The sequence below is a fragment of the Gavia stellata genome, chromosome 2 (assembly GCF_030936135.1).
Source record: "Gavia stellata isolate bGavSte3 chromosome 2, bGavSte3.hap2, whole genome shotgun sequence".
Taxonomy (NCBI): domain Eukaryota; kingdom Metazoa; phylum Chordata; class Aves; order Gaviiformes; family Gaviidae; genus Gavia; species Gavia stellata.
The window spans coordinates 92,121,727-92,142,459 of record NC_082595.1 but is presented as its reverse complement, the minus strand read 5'-3'; the positions used below and the strand labels follow the sequence as shown (position 1 = coordinate 92,142,459).

The following is a 20,733-nucleotide window of genomic DNA, read 5'->3' as shown; positions in this document are numbered from 1 at the left end:
TTTAAAACATATTAAATTAGATTCCCCCAATGGGTAAGCATCTAATTGCTCAGCCACAAATGGTGAATACTAAAATGACCTATGCACAAATAATTAGCCTGGAGTATTTTAACAAATATTCAATATCTGCAAATAATGAAACTGGTTTGGAAATTATTAGCAGACAAATACTGGAGACAAAGAGGACATGCTGCATTTTCACTGTGACAAACATTACAAATAGATATAAAAGTTTTATACTTAAAAAATACACTAACAGCATTTTTTTTGCAACAGAATTAGTTTGGGTTTTGCTGTATAAATTTAAAAGCCTGCCTATGGCATTTCATCAATAACTTTGAACAGGTTCTCAGACAGCTCTGTGATAAGCACCTCCATCTCCTCTCATTAACACTAGGTACAGAGCACTATCCCTTTTCATTCTTGCCTTTGGAATAAGCTTCCCATACACTTTCAATGGTGTGATCACCCTTGGTTATCTACAACAATTGTTTACATGGAAGCTTAACATAAAAAATCTAGGCTTAGCTGCCTTTTAGTGAATTTTGCAGAAAAAAAAATAGTACTGCATATTAGCCAGCCTGAGAACTCACAGTTTAAGCAACAGAGAGGAAAAGAATACGTGATTTAAAAAACCCTCCTTATCGATTGGAAAGGAGATTTTTTTGGGCTTAGGTCTAATACTAGCTTATCACAAAACACTTGGGGATTGTACACAGACGTAGATGAGAATCTACAAGGTTATCAACCTTAAGATATGCATTAAAATATTTTCCAGTGATACAGCTATACCCTAATAGCCACATTAATTTACATAGCTCATACATGTATGAAAATTCAAAGCATTATTAAATGTGGTATAGTGACCATCTTTGGCTTGCACTGCTCCAGACAAGATGTAAAAGTTTTTCCAGCACTAACCTTGGTGATTCTGAACATTACAGGGATGTAGACTGGGAGTTTAAGCCTGATGAGATTCTTTAGTCAAAGTATTAAGAATTTAGCTGTTAAAAGGAAGGCCTCATGCCTGAACTGCAACAGCTAAGAAAATTGTAGTATACATCCTAGATCAATTATTTAATGTTTTCCAAGCAATGCTGAAATGATTTTAGAATAATTATTTGTACTAAATGATAAATACAAAACTCTTATCTGTGTAATTTATCAGGTGTCAGTATCTCAATGCATATACCTTTAACTTATGAAAAGATCATTAAGTTGATAATATCACTGTCCAAATAGTGGAAGAACAGTGTTTCTGACTCATTCATAGAAGGAATTTCTTAGACCTCCTGTCCCTATTCAGAAGCATGGCACTGGTCTATCTTTGGCATTGGTATCTGTCATCCCAGACCTTGAGATGGCTTAATAGTTACAATGACTACACATATACACTCACTATCTTTCCCGTAGACATAGAGATTTCCCAGAAATAATTCAGCTTTGATCTATCCTCCTTGTTTAGCACACTGTCTCAAGATCCTGGGGCTCCTGCCCTCCCGATGGCAGGTTCCATTGGAGCTATTCTGCAGAACCAATGGATGTTCCAGCTGCTGCTTTGGGCCGACTTGTGGGGCCAGCATGACACTGTCATGCTAGTACTGCACTGCAAATGTAGGCAGTATCACACAATACTAATATTGTTATGCACTAATTAGCATTATCTCACATACTGGCAATACCAGTCTTGAGCAGTCCTGAGCACATGTACTCTCTGCCTATCTTGTCCATGCCTCCACACTGGGTCCCCTTTACCAGAGTAGCTCATGTGAGAATGAGCAAGCCTCCTTGCTTCACAAGCAGAGGGAAGGTTAAAAGCAGGCCACAGCATTTCCATCTTGCTAATGAAATTCCTGCCTCTCCTCAGCAAATCGCCGATGCAAAGCCGAACTCTTGTCTGTGCACAAACTGCAGGTGACTGAGATTCCTGGAGGGGAGTAAGAAGGCTGGGTAGGGCAGAGAGTTAGGAAAAAGAAAGTCCTGGAAGCTAAATGATTGGAAAAGAGGGCCTGCATCTAGGAGCAGGAGGTGTTGGTGAGAGTGTGTAAGTATCTTTCTACTGCAGCCTTCAGAATGAAATTAAGTCCCTACATTTACCTTAGGGCAAGATTCTAGCCCTCTAACAAGGTCACATTAGCTGGTCAGTAGTTTGTCTCTCGCTCCCATGTACACAACTCTTGATACTTCCAGCCCAGCATGATCCTACATTTAACTAATATTGTGAGGCTTGGGGAACATAATACTTTTTTTGTTGTTGTTGCTATCCACATCAATTAATATCTTCCATGACTATGCACACATTTTGGAATCCACAGAAGGTAATTAGCATTGAAGGCATGGGTTAATTACCTCTTAATGGAAAAATCAGAAAAGCTTCTTTCATGCTTATCTTCCATCAGTTTTTACAACAGGGAGAGGACAAAGGACAGGTTGCTTCAATACGCTAAAACAAAGACCAGTGTAGGATTTTGTCTAACAATGAGAAGAGACTTTACAAATATGCTCAATGACAGGCCAATTAATTTCAAACCCAGCTTTTATGATCATCAGTTACAATGACTCTTTCCCTCAGAAGGATGGAATGTGTTTGTGAACAGACCTGCTAACATAACAAGAAGGGCTTTAAACGTGGTTCATGGGTGTTAGGTACCCAAGTCAAGAGGTGAGTAAATGCTAAAACTGGAGAATGAAGGCACAGGAAAAGACTACAAGAGGGACTTTCTTATTTCCAGTCAGAAAGGAGGGCATAAATATATGTCAAATACCTGTACAGTGAGAGACAGAGCCTGGGCAACAAACAGAAAGGGGGACCATTTCATGTGTAGTCACTGCTCTGGCTGCGACAAGGCTGGAAGCATAAAGGCCTGGTGGGTAATAGGCACCATCCCAGGCCAGACACAGGCTGCATAGGAAGGAGAGGCAAGAAAGAAAAAGAGGACTCCTCCTCTTCTTGAGTTGCCTTCTATGTGTAGGGGCCCTTGGCCGCACAGAGCCATAGTATGAAGCCAGAAGGAAGCAAGCATACCTGCCAGATCAGAGGCCTTCTGATTTTGGCACAGACGTGTGGGTCTCCCAGGTAGGCTGAAGCCACAAGGAAGTTTGGTTGCTTCAGGGACTGTGCAGTCCAAATGCTTCAAAATAAATCTAGACATGCAATTGATTTTTGTCGTTATTAGAATATGAGCTTATTGAAATGCTTTAGATGGAGGGCCTAAATTTGCCTAAGTTTTGTCATAGGTGTCCAGTGCAGTATCTCTGGATTTTTTTGAAGACCTTTTAATGTTACTCTGATGTGGGATTGTATTCTGTCCAAGAAATAGGGGTTCCACTTGTTTATGTTTTTCAGTAAAATTCTTTAAAGTGATGATTACTAATAATGCCTGTCAGTTGAGATGTTACATTCTGAGATCATCAATGAAGATTCATAGTAAAAAAATACCATTTTATATAATTTTTACAGAATCAGGTGGTTGGTTACCAACTTTTTCAGTCAGCATTCCTTTTCCTAAGATTTCCTTTATTTCCTTGGCAAATAAAGCTTCTAAGGAACAAATGAGATTCAGTGATGTTGCTCATGTAAGGGCAACACAGAAAAATGACATTCCTTTTAATGGATTTTACTTTTATAACTCTAGTGCTGTTGTTCCTAATGCCTCATCAAGCTTACAGTTTCAAAAATTCAGCTGATGCCTGGCTACATTGTAGTTAATTATTGTCCTGCATGAAGAAAAACCTCACTTTTGCTTTAACTACAGCATTCATATGCAATATATTCATTCATTTTGGACTCAGCTATGTTTAGTTGAGCAGGAATTCTAGTCTTTTTGATCAGCCAATATACAGAAATAAATACCAGTCTTCTACTATAAATGAATACAAATTTAGCAGGTACATGATTTTGCTTGTTTGTCTTCCAAAAAGCAATTGGAAAGTAGACAATACCATTACACTTTACTACTTAAACTACACATTTCCCCTGCTACTCTGTCAACTACTTTATAGATGTATACATACATTTGCTCTAAGATGGGCTGTAAAGGTTTATTACATGTAAGTGGGAACACAGACACTATTTCTCACTATACTCATGTCATAGAATTCAACACATACTTTCTAAAAATAAATGATAAAAATAACCAGACAGGAAAGAATTTGGGCAAGAACCATATCCATATGCATACAGATACATATTGCACACTGTATTCATATTATTCACTTATTCACTTAAAGTTAAAATATGTGCTATGCCTCTGTGTGGAAATAATATGTCATCCATATACTAAATATTAAATCTTAATAAAACTTTGACTTTGCTTAGAAAAAGGAGTATTTGTGTTAAAATTAAATTAACATTATTTCATTAATCTAATTAATATATTTTTGAATATTGTTTTCCAGAGACAAGTCATCTTTTTTACATGTAAAATAACACAGCTGATGAGAACACAGTTTTATTTGTCCAGTAAAAACAGTATCTACTTCATATATTGTAAAACAGCCATCCTCATCTGGTTCTGGTCTTTTTCCTTTTTTATAGTTAACTACCAATGAATATAGATACAAGCCAATAACAACAGTGCATGCATTTAGCATGTTTAATTTAGTGATGACTCCAAAATCTACTAAAGTTAAATGGCAAAGCTCTTTTGAGCTATTCAAGATTTGTCTGTTGTTATTTAATGTAAAAAAAAAAAGCCATATGAAAATCAAAATTAAGTGACTAAAAAACTCAAACAGAACAACTAGAAACACCCTGAACTGAGCACTTTTCCCTCCTGAAGGTGTTGACTTTTCAACAAAGTCCATGATCTCATAAAGACTTAAGAAAGTGAATCATATACAGAGGAGGAGGAGAGTGGAAATCTAATGGGTTAAATTTATATGAAGTTATTTGATTGTCATTCTCTATTAAACTGGAGATTAACGTAATAATTGAATTTAATTGTAAGAGTTTTCCCTAGAAATCAATTACTGGTCAACATTTCAATCATACTAACAGAGGACTCCAGGGTTGCCAATTTGAACTGATAAAACTTTAATATAATCCAAATATCATTGATATTTGTTTCTTCTTATTTCTGAGACCAAATCCCATTACATTTAATTTTTTTTTTTAGTTTTTCTATCAGTGTAGGCATCTGTAAAAAATGGGAGGAAGTTTGTAGGACTTGTCAGAGGAACATAAATACCTGAAACAGGGAGGGACCTAAATGATGTGCTCTGTTATTATGCATTAGAAATAAAATAATGCACAACAGCATTTAAAATACAGTGAGGGTAAGAAAAAAAAATATACCAAGACAGTTTGGAACACAGATTCTTGCATTAAGACTTTATACAGCAGCTTTACACAAGCTATTATATCATACAGCAGTGACAGGACTAAGGTTTCTTAATGCATCCAATGTATTTTCCAAAACATAGAGTTTGGTAAAAGCCTTAATATGGGACTGGCTGAGTAAAGAATGAGCTTTTTTGAAAATTCCACTTTTAGCATAAAAAAACCTCTGAGTAGGATATGGAAATGATGATAAAAGCAACCAGAGTTGTTATGGTTGTACTGAGAAATACATCTCAGCCCACATACAGAGACTGTACTAGGAGGCATACAAAATTAAACCCCTTAATTCTGAAGACAGCCTGCAAAATCTTCTTCAACAGTCTTTCTGTGTAGAATTCCTTGTGCTAAACAGAAGTGCTTTTTGAACTGTTTGAAATTTCAAAATAGTCGAATTAAAAATGCACATACTTTGGCTTTCTCATATCTTAAAATTCTGATTGCTATTTTAGGATAAAATATTTTATATTATATATCACCTTTTTTTTTAAAAGCAAAACTTTCAGAAGACATTTATAAAGTAGATTGAAAGCATTCTCACTCTGAATCCACATTACATATGAGAAAATGAAATGACAATGAAATCTGACATTCATCAAAAGCATGAGAGTTTTCAGAAATTTCATCCAGAACAGACTTCCGAAGCTCAGGAGTATTCCTGTTCCAGATAACTGTGCAAAAGGATCAGTGAAATCATTTCTGTGAAAGTGATCAAATGAATACCACCTTCACTTAAAAAATGCAGCAGATCCACTCATTTGGCCATACCTTTAAGGAATTAAAGGTTACAGAAGTGTGGTAATTATGGATAGATGCGCTTAAAACCACTTTATTGAAATAAAACAGATCTGATTAAATATCTTGTATGTTCCTTCAAGATCTGCAGTTGCTGCAGTTGAAGGAATTGCATCTTAATGCCCTAAAATGACTCTTTTTTACATACTTGACTGGGTATTAGTATAAAAAAGTACATTCTCTTGTAAAAAATGGTGCTGTAATCTGATGATTTCAAGAAGACATTGTTTTTTAAACATCAACGCAGATCTGTGGTTCAGCATATAGGTATGCAAGAGACACACTGGCACTAAAAGTAAGATTTTTCAAAGGACTCAAATATGTCTTATTATACTTTCACCAAACTTCAACGAAAGCTTCTTTGATTTCAGTAGAAGTGGTGCTAGCTCAGGGCTTAGTGCTTTAGAAAATAACATCTATGCTTAATATGTTCATGTTTTAAATGCTGGCTCTCTCAGGATACTGCTATGCTTGACACTTTTGCCTTTAGGTCACCTATTACAATCTGAGCCGCACTCATAAGTAAAATTCCTGCCACACAACCGCTGTTCTAACTGAAACAAGTATCTATCTGATCTAATCTATTTGTAATTTGTAACGCTCGTGACATTATAGCAGCTAACTGCAAAAATGGTTTTCTTAGTAGAGCTCTCATTGGACAGACTGCCTTTTCAGAAAACTTCAGCGTTAACTGGCATTAAGCATTAAACCACTATCACAGAGAGACTAGGGCTGCATGCACATGCAGCCTGAATCAAGTATTCCTCTGCAGGGAATTGTGTTTCTATAGGAAGACTGATAGGTCAACTAATTTCTCCTAAACCGTTGTAGGTTCAGCTATTACTTGGCAAGATGAGCAGATAATGCAGTTACGGATGCCTACTCATGGCCATGGCATTCTCTCTGTAATACGAACCTATGGTTAATGTAAGTCTGACAGAAGAAAGACTTGCTACCTCCTCTGCTGAACAGGCAGACTATGGCTTAAATTGGTTGTAGGAAAAGGCAGTGAGAGAAATGGAGGTAGGAGGACAAAATCAAAGGTCAGCAGCTTAGCAGTGGTCATCCTCCAGCAGTGAAAATTCGAAGAGCATTCTTTAGCCTTGGCTTATGTCAGGAACAGATTGTGCTTCCTCATCTCTGTGCCTGAGCAACAGCTTTGTGGTTTTGTAGCAACTCAGTTTTTCATAAAGAAAAACAAGATACAACAGTGACTTGAATGTTTAGCAGTTTCCTACCTGTAGGTTGTCCCAAGTATATTTTCACTATACCTGAGGCAGATTCTCAGTAACAATCATAGTAATCAGGCTGGCACCATTCATCTTAGTGGAACTCTACTGGTTTACTTCAGCAAAGACACTGACTTGTTTTTGATACAGTTTGTTATTATGTAATAAAGGTTTTTTCTTTTCTGGTGATCTATAAATTCTGGAATTTTGCAGTTGAAAAAGGATTTTAATTAGAAATGTCAACAAGAGCATGACTGAGTACAAAATTCAGTTCTAAATCAATGATGCTTGGATGGGTATTTTGTTTTTCTACCTGATCCTTATAAAGGAATCATGGGCGGAAAGTAATAGGGAACGCGAACTTTCGAAAACATAAAATAAAATATCAAAATTCTAAGGTAATATTACTCTATAGATTTGAAATTCCGTGAGACTAACTCCTTGACAGCTTAGTAGTTTCATCCTTATTCAAGTCTGTAAGATCCTCTGGAAGATAATAACAAAACTAGACTCACACCACATAGTTGTTATCTAAATCTTTGGATTTATAAATAAATATAAATATACATATATATATATAAAAGTCTTTGGATTTACCCTTTCAATATGAATAATTTGTAATTTTAAGAATATACTACTATTTTTAGAAATATTGGTGTAACTTCATGAAACCCAACATTTTATATTGTAAATTGGTACACTCTCTTGCTTTTTTAAAAATTATAATAAGTGCAGTGCTTGAGTCTCACCTGGTATCTGAATTGTTGAATTATTAATAATTTTTACAAATGTATTTACAATTAATCCGTATGGTTCTCAGCATCTTTCTTTCTTTGGGTTGGAGGATGGTGTTTTTTTTGCATCAGTGTGAAAATGAATTAGAATCTAATAGCATTTCTAAAGATGACCAGTTAAATTGGAATTGTAATAAGCTTTCTGTACATAATGAAAACAATCTAAAACCTAACTGTGTAACTAAACTGAGTTCTTCTGGTAACAAACTGATAAGTATCTTTTAATGACCCTATAAATCTAACCTAATCTAACTGCTATTTAATATCTCACCTGACTTTCAGAAGGATATTCACTTTGCTTATTTGTTTGTTTCAGAAATTAGTTCTGAAACTAGCATATGGTGGTGTTTCCATTTTTAAATGGATTCATATATATAATTCAGTTTCCTATATGCTTTTTCATCATCACAGAATATAAAATTAAGATAGCATTGCCAACTGTATTTAACATTTTTGCATTTAAAATATATTATTTGGAGCTCACAAGGATTACACTGTGATCAACCAATCCTGTTTTACTCATCCTCTGAGTTTATCATGAAGAATTAATAGATTCATAAACTAGAAATGACAGTTCCTTCTTATTCAGACTGCCTAATTTCTGCTACATTTGTTTCTTTATGTGGACTTCTTTTGCTCAGTCTCAGAGGGTGATTTAGACTACCATTTCTCAAGCACCACTTAATTCCCAAAGATGCCTAGAAACAATAGATGTGTTTGTTTTGACCACAGAGTTACTGCTACACCCGAAGTCTTCTGAGCATCTCAGAAATCAGGTAGTTGGGAGAGCTAGGTTAGCTGTGATAGAAAGATGAGTGGAAGGATACCTAATCTCTGCTCAAGTCCCAGTGGAGATACAGTCTCTAAGATCTATTCGCATTATATCTAACTTGAGTTGTAGTAAGATCAATGCAAAATGCCACTGGAGAATGATTAGAAAACACCTTTTGTGTAATGTTAATGTTCCAGGAAGAAGACACAGGAACTCAAATTCTTTCAGGCTACCTGGATCCAAAGATCACAAACTCTTTTCTTCAGTTTTCTCTAAATCCAAAATCTTCAATTGGACTTGTACCTTTTACGCTAAAAAATAGTTTCAGATAGGGCTAATTCCACACTTCCTTACAGCTTGGCCACCATATAGTGGGTATGCAAGGAATACACATCACTCACCAGCGCACATCACTGTTCACATTCTCAGTCACTTGTTGAACACTCAACTTTAAGCATATATAAAGGAATATTGCTAAAATATGCACTGATGCTCAGTGGCAAAAGAATTGTTTAGAAACCATTTGAACTTTTATGTAAAGGAATTTCTCCAGCTGGCTCCTAGTTTTGAAATCATGAGGAGTTTATTATTATCTCCAGTGGACTGAGAATAAAAGCCCAAATATATAAATTAATTTTGGCTCTTTCTGGCGCTATTTTTTAATTTAATTTGGTAAAAACATAGGTTTTTAAAATGTCAGTGCAGTTTTGTGCAGTTCTTTCATTTTGATCTCACATCATTATAAGTGATTTTAGACAAGCAGGTGATTTGAAATATGAGTGAAGTTCCAGTGAAGTTCCCACTGACTGGAAAAGGGGAAACATAATCCCCATTTTTAAAAAGAGGAAAAAAGGAAGACCTGGGAACTACAGGCCAGTCAGTCTCACCTCTGTGCCCGGCAAGATCATGGAGCAGATCTTCCTAGAAACTATGCTAAGGCACATGGAAAACAAGGAGGTGATTGGTGAGAGCCAACATGGCTTCACTAAGGACAAATCACGTCTGACAAATTTGGTGGCCTTCTACAATGGGGTTACACCATTGTTGGATATGGGAAGAGCAACTGACGTCATCTACCTGGACTTACGCAAAGCATTTGACACTGCCCCACACAACATCCTTGTCTCTAAATTGGAGGAGACATGAATTTGAGGGATGGACCACTCGGTAGATAAGGAATTGGCTGGATGGTCACACTCAAAGAGTTGCAGTCAGCGGCTCGATGTCCAAGTGGTGATCAGTGATGAGTGGCATTCCTCAGGGGTTGGTATTGGGACCAGCACTCTAAGTGGGTGACATGGACAGGGGGATTGAATGGTCCCTCAGCAAGTTTGCCGACAACACCAAGCTGTGTGGTGCGGTCGACACGCTGGAGGGAAGGGGTGCCATCCAGAGGGGCTTTGACAGGCTTGAGAGGTGGGCCCATGCGAACTTCATGAAGTTCAACAAGGCCAAGTGCAAGGTCCTGCACATGGGTCGGAGCAATCCCAAGCACAAATACAGGCTGGGTGGAGAATGGATTGACAGCAGCCTTGAGGAGAAGGACTTGGGGGTGTTGGTTGATGAGAAGCTCAACATGAGCTGGCAGTGCATGCTTGCAGCCCAGAAAGCCAACTGTATCCTGGGCTGCATCAAAAGAAGCATGACCAGCAGGTCGAGGGAGGCGATTCTCCCCTTCTACTCCGCTCACGTGAGACCCCACCTGGAGTACTGCATTCAGCTCTGGGGCCCCCAACATCAGAAGGACATGGACCTGTTGGATCGAGTCCAGAGGAGGGCCACGAAGATGATCAGAGGGTTGGAGCACCTCTCCTATGAGGACAGGCTGAGAGAGTTGGGGTTGTTCAGCCTGGAGGAGCATGCAGGCAGACCTTATAGCAGCCTTCCAGTACCTGAAGGGGGCCTACAAGAAAGCTGGAGAGGGACTTTTTACAAGGGCATGTAGTGATAGGACAAGGGGTAATGGCTTTAAGCTGAAAGAGGGTAGATTTAGATTAGATGTAAGGAAGAAATTCTTTACTGTGAGGGTGGTGAGGCCCTGGAACAGGTTGCCTAGAGAAGCTGTGGATGCCCCAACTGTGGAAGTGTTCAAGGCCAGGTTGGATGGGGCTTTGAGCAACCTGGTCTAGTGGAAGGTGTCCCTGCCCTTGGCAGGGGGATTGGAACTAGATGACCTTTAAGGTTCCTTCCAACCCAAACCACTCTATGATTCTATGATCCTATATAAGCATCACCTTTCATGTTATAAACCAATTATTGCTTATGACAGGTTAGGAAGCAGTACATATGCATACAGTCACTATTGTATTGATATTTGATGCAATATAGTTAACTGAACGCTTTTAAAGGACAATTATGAGAAAATACTGTTCTCTTGGAGAGGTTATTGAAATGAGTTGGAAGCAACCTATTCACTTCTGTGTGTTTTCCATTAGTTCTAGTGAATGCTTTCAGAGGATTTTTAACAGAAATACACATGTAAGATTAAGTAACAGTCCAGAACAAACAGCAAGCAGTTGTAGGAATAAGGAGATTGCATAGATTATTTCCTGAGCTGCGGAAGAGGGATGAGAGGGAAGCATTACATGGATAACTTTTATAAAGAAAACCATAAACCATAAATTATAAAACCTTACTAGAAAAATAAGAGGTGAAAACCAAAACCTGTAAAGGGTATGGATTCTGAAAAGATTTGTATAAAGAACAATGTATGTTTCAAGGAAAGCAACTTCATCTTTCTCAGACAAGAATATTTTGAATAGGTTAGAAATTAATTAAAAATTATGAACTGGTAAAATCTGTGACAAGATATTACAAGGAAATGAAAAAAGATGAATAAAAGACAGGCTATCAAAAAGTAACCAGGACCAGACACTTAATCAGAGATAGTTCATCAAGCAAAAAAGGAAAGAGATACAAAGCTGAGGAAAGGATATTTTGTAAATCAGTTCTTCAAAATAATTATGTGATTTTTTTGTTTTGTTTTGATCATCAGTAATGTGGTTGTAGACTCCTCAGGCATTTCATATAGATCATCCTGAAGAACATACAGTGTATAGAAGGAAATGTTAAAGTCTGGAACAGGAAGATGGTGAACTAAGGATACTGTAAGATATGTTGCTCTCACGTGTGTCATCTTTCTTAAGTGTGGAACAAAGATTGGCCGGACCAACCAATATTGAAAAGGAATTCATTGTTGCTTACAAAACAGAAAAGGAATTGATTAATTGCATTTGTTTTAATTATTGTTTCTTTTTTAAGGAATTTTAATCATGGTGTTTTAGCAGCACAATATTTGTGTAAAGAAAATTTAAATGGGAATCCTATAGAAACAAAGCTCCATGTTTGCATGCACAATTATTCCAAATAATTATTTTTGTATTTATCCAGGAACAGACATAATCAGCAAGCAATTCTGAGCCACAGTGAGACAGTCTGGCTCACATGTTCAGCATCAAGAATCTCACTATAGAGAATGGTTTGTTGTTAACTCTTAGGAAAATAAGTAGCTGTTAAAAATGCATACAAAAAGATAAAACATCCACAGAAGCAAATACATGTTAACTGAAATATAAAGAAGGAAAACAAGGGATAATTGCATCATATATTTAGGTTCATTATAAACTGGTTTTGGATTGCCAGTAATATTCACATGACATGCATTTAAGTGAAATATTATTACAACATTTGTGAACAGAAGTATCTTTTTTGTTATTTTTAATGTATATTCCTCACAGGAGGAATTTGTATCATTCCAGGAACACAAATTTTACTGCTAACATTTCTCTTAGCACAATACATTCATATCCCTGTCCTCAACAAATATATATTGTCTTTTTATTTCCAGGGTTTATTTGTCTGTCAAGATCAGTTACAGAACAAATGAAAAGAAGTTCACTAGAAGTACTTAGCTTTAAGCACAGAAAATAACCATGCAGCAAAACTTCTTGATTATTCTGTTATGACTGAGTGGAGTCCAACTTCTGACCTATTTCAATTTTAGCAGTAACTCATATTAAAACAACTTTTTTTGCCCAAAGTAAATGGTTTCATGAAACTAGGTTATTCAGCTGTATGAGGATTTGAATGAGCTTGCAGCATGTGCCTCACAGCTGGAAGCATGAAGGGAAAACTTACTTTCTTTCATATTCAAAAGTAGCTAGATAATTGAGGAGAGTATGTAACCATGTCTCCTCACTATATACACCAACTGCAGTGACACTGCAGTAGATGATTTTCCTCCTGCATGTTCTTTTCAGTGTCCTGAGAGCTCTTCCATCTCATGAAACAGATTTCTCTTCTCTGTCTTCTGCCATCCATGTAAGAAGTACAAAGTTTTAAGATACCAAAACAGTTAGCCCAGCTGACAGTAAAATGTATTACTGTCACTCTTTCCTCTGTTCACTACCAAATACTATTGCAATATCCTTCTCTGTCCTTCTGTGGAAGAAGACTGAAGACCCCAAAGATCCAAATCATCCTATCAAGATGTTTCTGCATTAATTTAACAATCATATCCAAGACTCAGATAAGTCAAGGTAACTTCCTTTGGAAAGAACATTTTGAGGAGAGGGAAGAATGCTGAGAAAGACACTTATAAAAGACATCATTGAAAAAACATGGAATAAAATCCCATAGTACTGACCAGACTACCCTGAAGGGTCAAAGAATTAGTAAGAGATCTGGAAAAAGTGCTAGCCTTTTATTTTTGAAGACTGCCTACACTGTAAAAAAGCTTTAAAAAAAAAAAAAAAAGAAAATTTATTAATCTGAGCATCATTAACTGGTCTTGCACTGTTTAGGATGTTCCAGGTGAGACAAAGAGGCTTGCTGGTATTTGTAAGAGATGGCTGAACTTCTAGTTGTGATTGAGAGGACTTCACTGCCTATCCTCCTCCATTGCAATGCTGACTTTTATTACCAACCTGATGGAAATACTTTTTTAACAGCACTTTTTCTGCCTTTCAACTGCTTTTCTGTCCTACTTCTATTGCATTTTTATTGCCCCCATCTGTCCAAATTATGCCTTCAGTGACTACAATATTTTTACAGGAAGAAAACATAGATATTTCTAGCACATGCATTTAACATAAGTTTGCTTGCTGTAATTGTTTGTAAATAGATTCGCTATATCAGGATCACTGAATTTCACAGTTTCTCAGTAGACTCCTTTTTGTAAGCATTTGCAGCTTGAAATAGGGTTTTAAGATAGCTGAAAGGAGAACGAAATTGTGAGGGGGATTTCTTCCTGCTTTATTGCATTCTTTCTGTCATTTAACACTGCTGCCATTTTCAGAAGAAATGTATAAAAAAACCACACAACATGGGCAGTATAAAATTCAAAAGCACCTTTGAACATACCATTGCACCTTAACATTTCTTTTCATGAACTGTGTAAGGACAGAATCTTCTCAGAAATACAGTTCTTCTTACAGAAAGACCAAACATAAAAATGTGTACAGGATAAGGTTAACAACATCCCTGCCAAAGACAAGATCCTAATGACACTCAACAGTAAACAGAACCAAGCCACATTTAAATAAGAATGGCTGAAATGACACAGTGCAATCCAACACATGCCATGAATCTTGCCCAATTATTTATGAATAAAAATGAATTTCCAACTGCAATTATGGTCCTTCTCCAAAAGAATTTTTATGGACAATCTAACCTACTGGTGACAACCTTCAATCTTCTGGATACTGAAATGCCAGTTCTTTTTTTATGGCTTGAAATAATCTACGTAATTTTAAGTTGCACCTCATTCATGCTGTTCTTGATATCCTTCTGAAAAGAAGCGTTTATGTTTTGAGGGAAGAAAGAAAATAGTGGAGTAAAAAGATTTTTCACTGCTGAAGAGTGACTGCAGTGCTTTGCATCCTACTGACATAGTGGTTTACAACAATCCTGAATGTATGCAACTGAGTGAGAGAAAATTAAGATGTGGGAACACACATACAGAGACGTAAGCACTGTAACCAGGATTTTAACTGAGTGCCTCTCCTGGAGGTTTCAGATAGGTTAAACCACATCTGGAAGAAATATTAACGTCTTTTGTGTGGTATTAGTCTAGAAGATTGTTGGACTCAAATGACAAAAGATCACTGCACAAGCAAAGAATCATCCCTTAATTTTTAAGCTTGTTAGGTTGTAAAAGAACAACAAGTTTTGAGATTTAACAATAAATATTCAGAAATTGAATCAGCTACAGAACCAGCTAATCTCCACCCTTGTTACACCTAAATTTAACTATATATTATCTGCTTTTTATATGGATAATAAATAGGATCACTGAATGGTTGGTCAAACAGTCGTATCATAATTTCTTGAAGAGTTCATGCAAGAAAATACTTCATGCTTACTCAATATGGATTATTAATCCCTCCCTGATGCCCAGCAGTTTTTCAGAAAGAAACATTTTTTTTCTGAAGAAATGCATTCCTTCTCAGAAGTGCAGATGCAACAGCATCACCATTACAAAATCTTTTTTGCTACCTTATCAGTCTGAAGAGACAATTGGAAGGGTTCTAAGCAAGCACCTGCAAACCTCGTTAGAATCCCAGAGATTGGGAAACTTAGAAGAGCTGATTCAACGCCTATGCTAGGACTCCTGCTCCTTGCAAGCTGTGCTAATGCAATGCTGCGATCCAGTGCTCTCGCTATTGTAAACATCTTTAGGAGGTCCCTGCAAACCCAAACATACCAGATAAAGCTTTCATTTGTGCTAAACTGTGTCAGTGTTTTTAATTGGAGAAGGCCTATACTTTTAATGCATACATTCCCATTCCACTGGTCCAGTTCACTTAGGAGTATGGATCTAGATATTCGGCAAATAACTTGTTTGTGTAACAGTATAGAGGTGCTTTAAGTTGCAACTTAAATCAAAATCAATTTATCTTCTCTGTCTTCATACCACAAAATACCTGCTTTAAAAGAAAGTATCTGCTTTAGGATAAGCACAATCATTCTTTGGACTCCACTCACTGATTCTAATGGGAGCTTAGTCACAACAATGCTAACAGACATCCACATTTAGACAACTATACCAGGAATCTCGATCTTAAATTTAAAACCACCTAATGGGAAATGCACCCTCAGTTTTGAGAAAATAATTGACCTGAGAGAATTTTACTAGCCAGTAGAAAGTGATAATCTGATGTTTAATTTTGAGAATTTAAGACTATCACAAACTTTCCTCTCACTTTTACGCTGACTCTTCAAACTCTTCCAATGTTAACAAGGACAATCCCAATTTACAATTAACAATGTAAGAACAAAGTATTTCTTCTTTGAAAACAGATCCATTATGTAAAACATAACAAATTTACCTTATGTAGGTGGAAAATAAGCTTTCTGGAAGAAACTGTTCAAGGTTGACTAAAGAATCTCCACAGAAATGGTTTTCCAGTGGTAAAATGTATTAATTTCCAGTTTGTTATAACCAAGGTCAACTTCCAATTTACAAACTGTCATAACACGCTCACTGACTGTTATTACATAGTCATTGACATATAAATATTGATGTGATGATGAAGCTTTCAGAAGCCTTCGGTGTATTAAAGTGTACTCAGATCCTTAGTCATGGAGCACATCAATCTGATGCAATTATTAAACATATAAATTATCTAAAAATTTGTTATATTTATTTTACTGATGAAATGGGTCCAGGATTTAAATTATTCATTACTTACCCCTGTTCTTTGAACTTCCAAGAAAATCGCTCTTTGAAATGATTTCTCCCACACTGCCAACTCGCTGCCCAGCTCTACATTGAAATAATGACTCTTGCCATGTCCAACCATAACACTGAAACAATATGGCCTCTGGTCTTCAAGATCAAAGTCCTGATGAATACCTAAATACAAGTTTGCTTGTAGCCAGCAACCATCAGCAAGCCAGAGCTGAAAGACATGTTTCAGTATGTGATTCTTCATCTAGCAAAAACAAACAGTTAAAGTAACATTGTCTTCTGTAAGTGATGGGTACTTGGATATGTTACGTCATTATCTTAATAATTACCTTGAAGAAATGGTCTGAGAATTAAGTAATAATTTCAAAGACTTCTCTCTTTGCTTCTTATTCACTTTACCCTGTATCATGTAATCTGAGCTACTTCTGCAGTTCCAAAATGCTGTCAAAGTTACCTAAGCAATACAAACATAATTTAAAAGGAGCTTGTACTAATGTATTCTTTACAGTGAAAAGGAAGGAAATCCCAGAATTGTTTGAATACATTTCAAGAGCTGTGTACCAGCTTTACAGGAGAATATAACTACTCTGTTCTAATTGGGTTCCAATATGCTAAACACCAAGGAATGTACTAATTTATCAAGCACCCAAGGGCTAATTCTGGAAATGACAACGTGAGCTTTCAAATTTCGCCTAATAGCTGCCGATGCTGCTCTCCCACTACAAGGGCAGTGAAGTGAGATACTGCCATCACCTTCAAGATGAAGAAGAGAAACTTCACATTAATCTTTCATAATAAAAAATATCCCTGTAACAGAAAGTTTTGTAAATGAAAAGAAATTCTTACAAGAAACTTCCCTAATCTTTCAAGACTTCATTGATTAGCATAGAGAAAAAGAAAATTAAATAAAAAAGCTACTGCTTATACATCTGAGTACTTTCACTGACTGAATTTCCAAATTATGAATTTTTTTAAATTTCAATTTATCAGATTGGGCACTTTCCTATCTCCATTTCTCTATGATGGCATGGGGCAGAAAAGGTTGAAAGAACAAAAAAGTAATTAGCAAAGAGAACGTTAGTTCTTATTTTCTAAAGTCACCTGCAAACAGAATTTTCTTTCTCTAGCACTCCAGGTTAGGTTTAGGAGACTTGACTCTGGTCAAGCAGATCTGAGGTAAAAGCAGTCAAAGCCACTTAGGTGGCTTTGAAAAGACCAGAACGCAGCTTTGCAGTGGTACCCAAGTCCTAGAATCTTGTAGTCAGGATAAGCCTTATAAAGATTTAGAATTTATTTCTTCAGAACCTCTAATAGTCCATCATAGCCTATTGAGGCTATAGTTGAAACTCCATGCACGAGAAAACAGATAACTGGAATCTGAGCTTCCAAATGTAATGTAAAATATTCCAATATATGTAAAATAAATGCTTAAACGTTCAGGGTCTTGTGTCCCTCCTGTTCTAGAAGCACCTACAACTGCCCTTGCAGGACAGCGGTGAAGATCCACTTTTCAGTGATGAAAAGCAGAGGAAACAAATGCTCTGCTAGCACACCCTCCTCTGTGTACTGCTCTCATATTCACAAATAGGATCAAAATACTCAGATGGGAACTGAAAGTTTTGCCTGTGCTGGTGAATTACTGAATAACATAAAGCTGCCAAATGCAACCTTATGCAATTTACTCAAGTCTAGTCTGTTAAGCTACGGATGTTTTGTGGGGGACCTCAGAGGCAGCACATAATGCTACCAGGGTACACAGCACTTTGTTGTCAAAAATGGCACTCTCCACCACAGCTTTGCACTAGTTCTAACCAGCTTCTGAAAATCCTTAAGAACACCCTCCCCAAAAGGCAATTTTTGCAACATAAACTCCATCTTTCAGTCTGCAATGTAGAAACTTTAATCTCTTAAGATTTTTTTCTATCTTTTTTGGATTTGCTCAGTTTGCCTCATTGTCATTTATACCAAAAAAAACAACAGGAAAGAGGTTAAAGTGTTGAATTTGAGCTTTTGCACTTTAGCTAATGTATTCATGAAGACCAGCAATTAAGCATTCATTTATTAAAAATGTCAAGAACACTAAAGAGTTGAATCTTGGGTAGTTTATTTCACACTTCTTTTTCTTAATGAAAAAGTATCACAGAATTTGCTTTAAGGATAGATTGTCCTTGAAATTACCAGAATATTCGAGGAAGGACTGAGTTTCAAATCACTAATAAGATTTCAAGGAGAAAAAACCCAAAACTCAAACCATAGCAAAATTTTTTCAAAAGGCATAATGGCTATATATTGCATTGCTGCCTGACTTATTTATCAGGAAAAAGTAAATTTTAAAAAAGAATAGGGAGGCAGAACAAATAATCTGGGACAGAGCCTCTGCCCCTTGCTGCTGCTGTCTCAATGATGGGCAGGACCCGAAGTTGCCCACGCGTACCCAGCTGGAGACACGGTCACATTAAAATAATGCTATGCCCACAAAAATATGGCTATGCTCCTACACCCTGTGCTCTGGAGCTGAGCTCAAGACCTGAACTTCAGGATTGCAATTTTCCTGGCATGGCACTGCCCAAGACCCTTAACTCTCCCCACTTTTGCTAGAGAAGGGAACCTTCCTCCCCTGCCCAGGGACAGCAGGATTACAACAGAGAAAAATCAGGCAGCGATGGGCTGCAAAGCTGACAGCTGACATCAGCTCTTTTAGCTGCCACCTAATGGAACAGATATCTCTGGAAAATGCAGATGTCAGGTCATGTTTCAGAGCTATTTTTTCTAGATTTCTGTCAACTTCTGTTTGGTCATTGCTCTGTTGGTTGTAACTTCATCACGTTTTCAATTTTTTTTTTTTTTTTTTTAAATCACAGTCAACAAAATTGGTGTAGGAAACATGCCTATGTTGTTGAAAGTCAGTTTGGGACAAGTAGTTCGAGCAGTCAGGACATGGAAATTCTCTGCCTCCCCATTCATTGAAGAATTTATACTCATTTTGTGATACAGAGAACTCTCACGTATGCTGAACAGGGCAGTAAAGGGGAATGAAGTGAATGAAGTGTTATTGTCAGGTCTATGAATTTTTTTTTCTTCTTTTCACTCTTCCTTCTGTAAATTGTCCTGAATAACAGTGTTGCATCAGAAAAAATACCAAAAAAGAAACTTAAGCTGTTCTCCTTCAGCGCAACATTAAGTCAGGATCTGTACAGGTAACAGAGCAACAACCTTCCTTCTCCGCAACATTAGTACATGGTCAAAGGAGGAACAGCAGACAGGACAGCAGTTGGTGAGAACTAAAGCTGATTTGTGAATCTTCAGTGAAACAGCATTTTATCTGAAAAGACTGTCCTTTTTTTTTTTTTTCCCCCTGATAATATGTTTGTTTTTACTATCTTGGGCAAGTAGGCTCTCCTCTAGCCTTACCTCAGCTGCAAAGCAGTTTGTGATTAGCTGGTAGAGAACTAAATTAATCTATCTGATGCAACTTATTAGAAAATATCTTCTGTAAGTCAGACACTGTCTCTAGATGATGGAAAAAAATGAAGAATTCTATGGTACACAAATGCACCATGTTGCCCGTTGTAAGGTAAAACCTACTATAATATTTGCAAATTACACATGATCTAAAAGGGACAAAATTTTATACTTCTAATTACTGAAATTAAATAAAAGTATCTTTATATAGACCAGGAATTACAGCAAAAGCATTCTTCATCACATTCACTTAAAAATCTGAGCCACTAAGAAAAAAGCAATATCCAGCTTCATTATGCTTAGCTGTGTGTCTCACCTGTATGTCATACAACCAGCTCTAATACTGAAAAATTTCTTCAATATGGAAGCATTTTAGTAACCTGCTCACTTGGAGCTTAATCCATTTTCCATATTCTCTTGCATAGCTAATGCACAAGCCATTATAAATAATTTTTTTTAACAACAGATTACTATTTGAATGTTAGCTACTCTTAGTTAAGATTAACTTGAGCTTATCATTAACAGGAAAAGGCAAGCTTTCTTTACTAAATAATATCATTGTAATCGTTAGTAAACCTACCTTGTGAATTTTAAATAGAACCTCACAGAGGTTATAGATTTTCTCAGCTCGCACCCAGTCTAGTGTGCTTACC

At 36.7% G+C, this 20,733-nt stretch overlaps 1 protein-coding gene across 1 annotated transcript in view; it reads right to left on the bottom strand.

The window, feature by feature from the left end:
* SNTG2 (syntrophin gamma 2) overlaps positions 1-20,733 on the bottom strand; it is a 185,898-nt gene that overhangs the window by 18,009 nt on the left and 147,156 nt on the right. The window contains exons 12-13 of the mRNA XM_059835573.1: positions 20,661-20,732; positions 16,620-16,829 (exon numbers count right to left, since the gene is read on the bottom strand). Of these exons, the coding sequence (XP_059691556.1) occupies positions 16,620-16,829; positions 20,661-20,732 (282 nt within the window). The remainder of the gene's footprint in view (positions 1-16,619; positions 16,830-20,660; position 20,733) is intronic.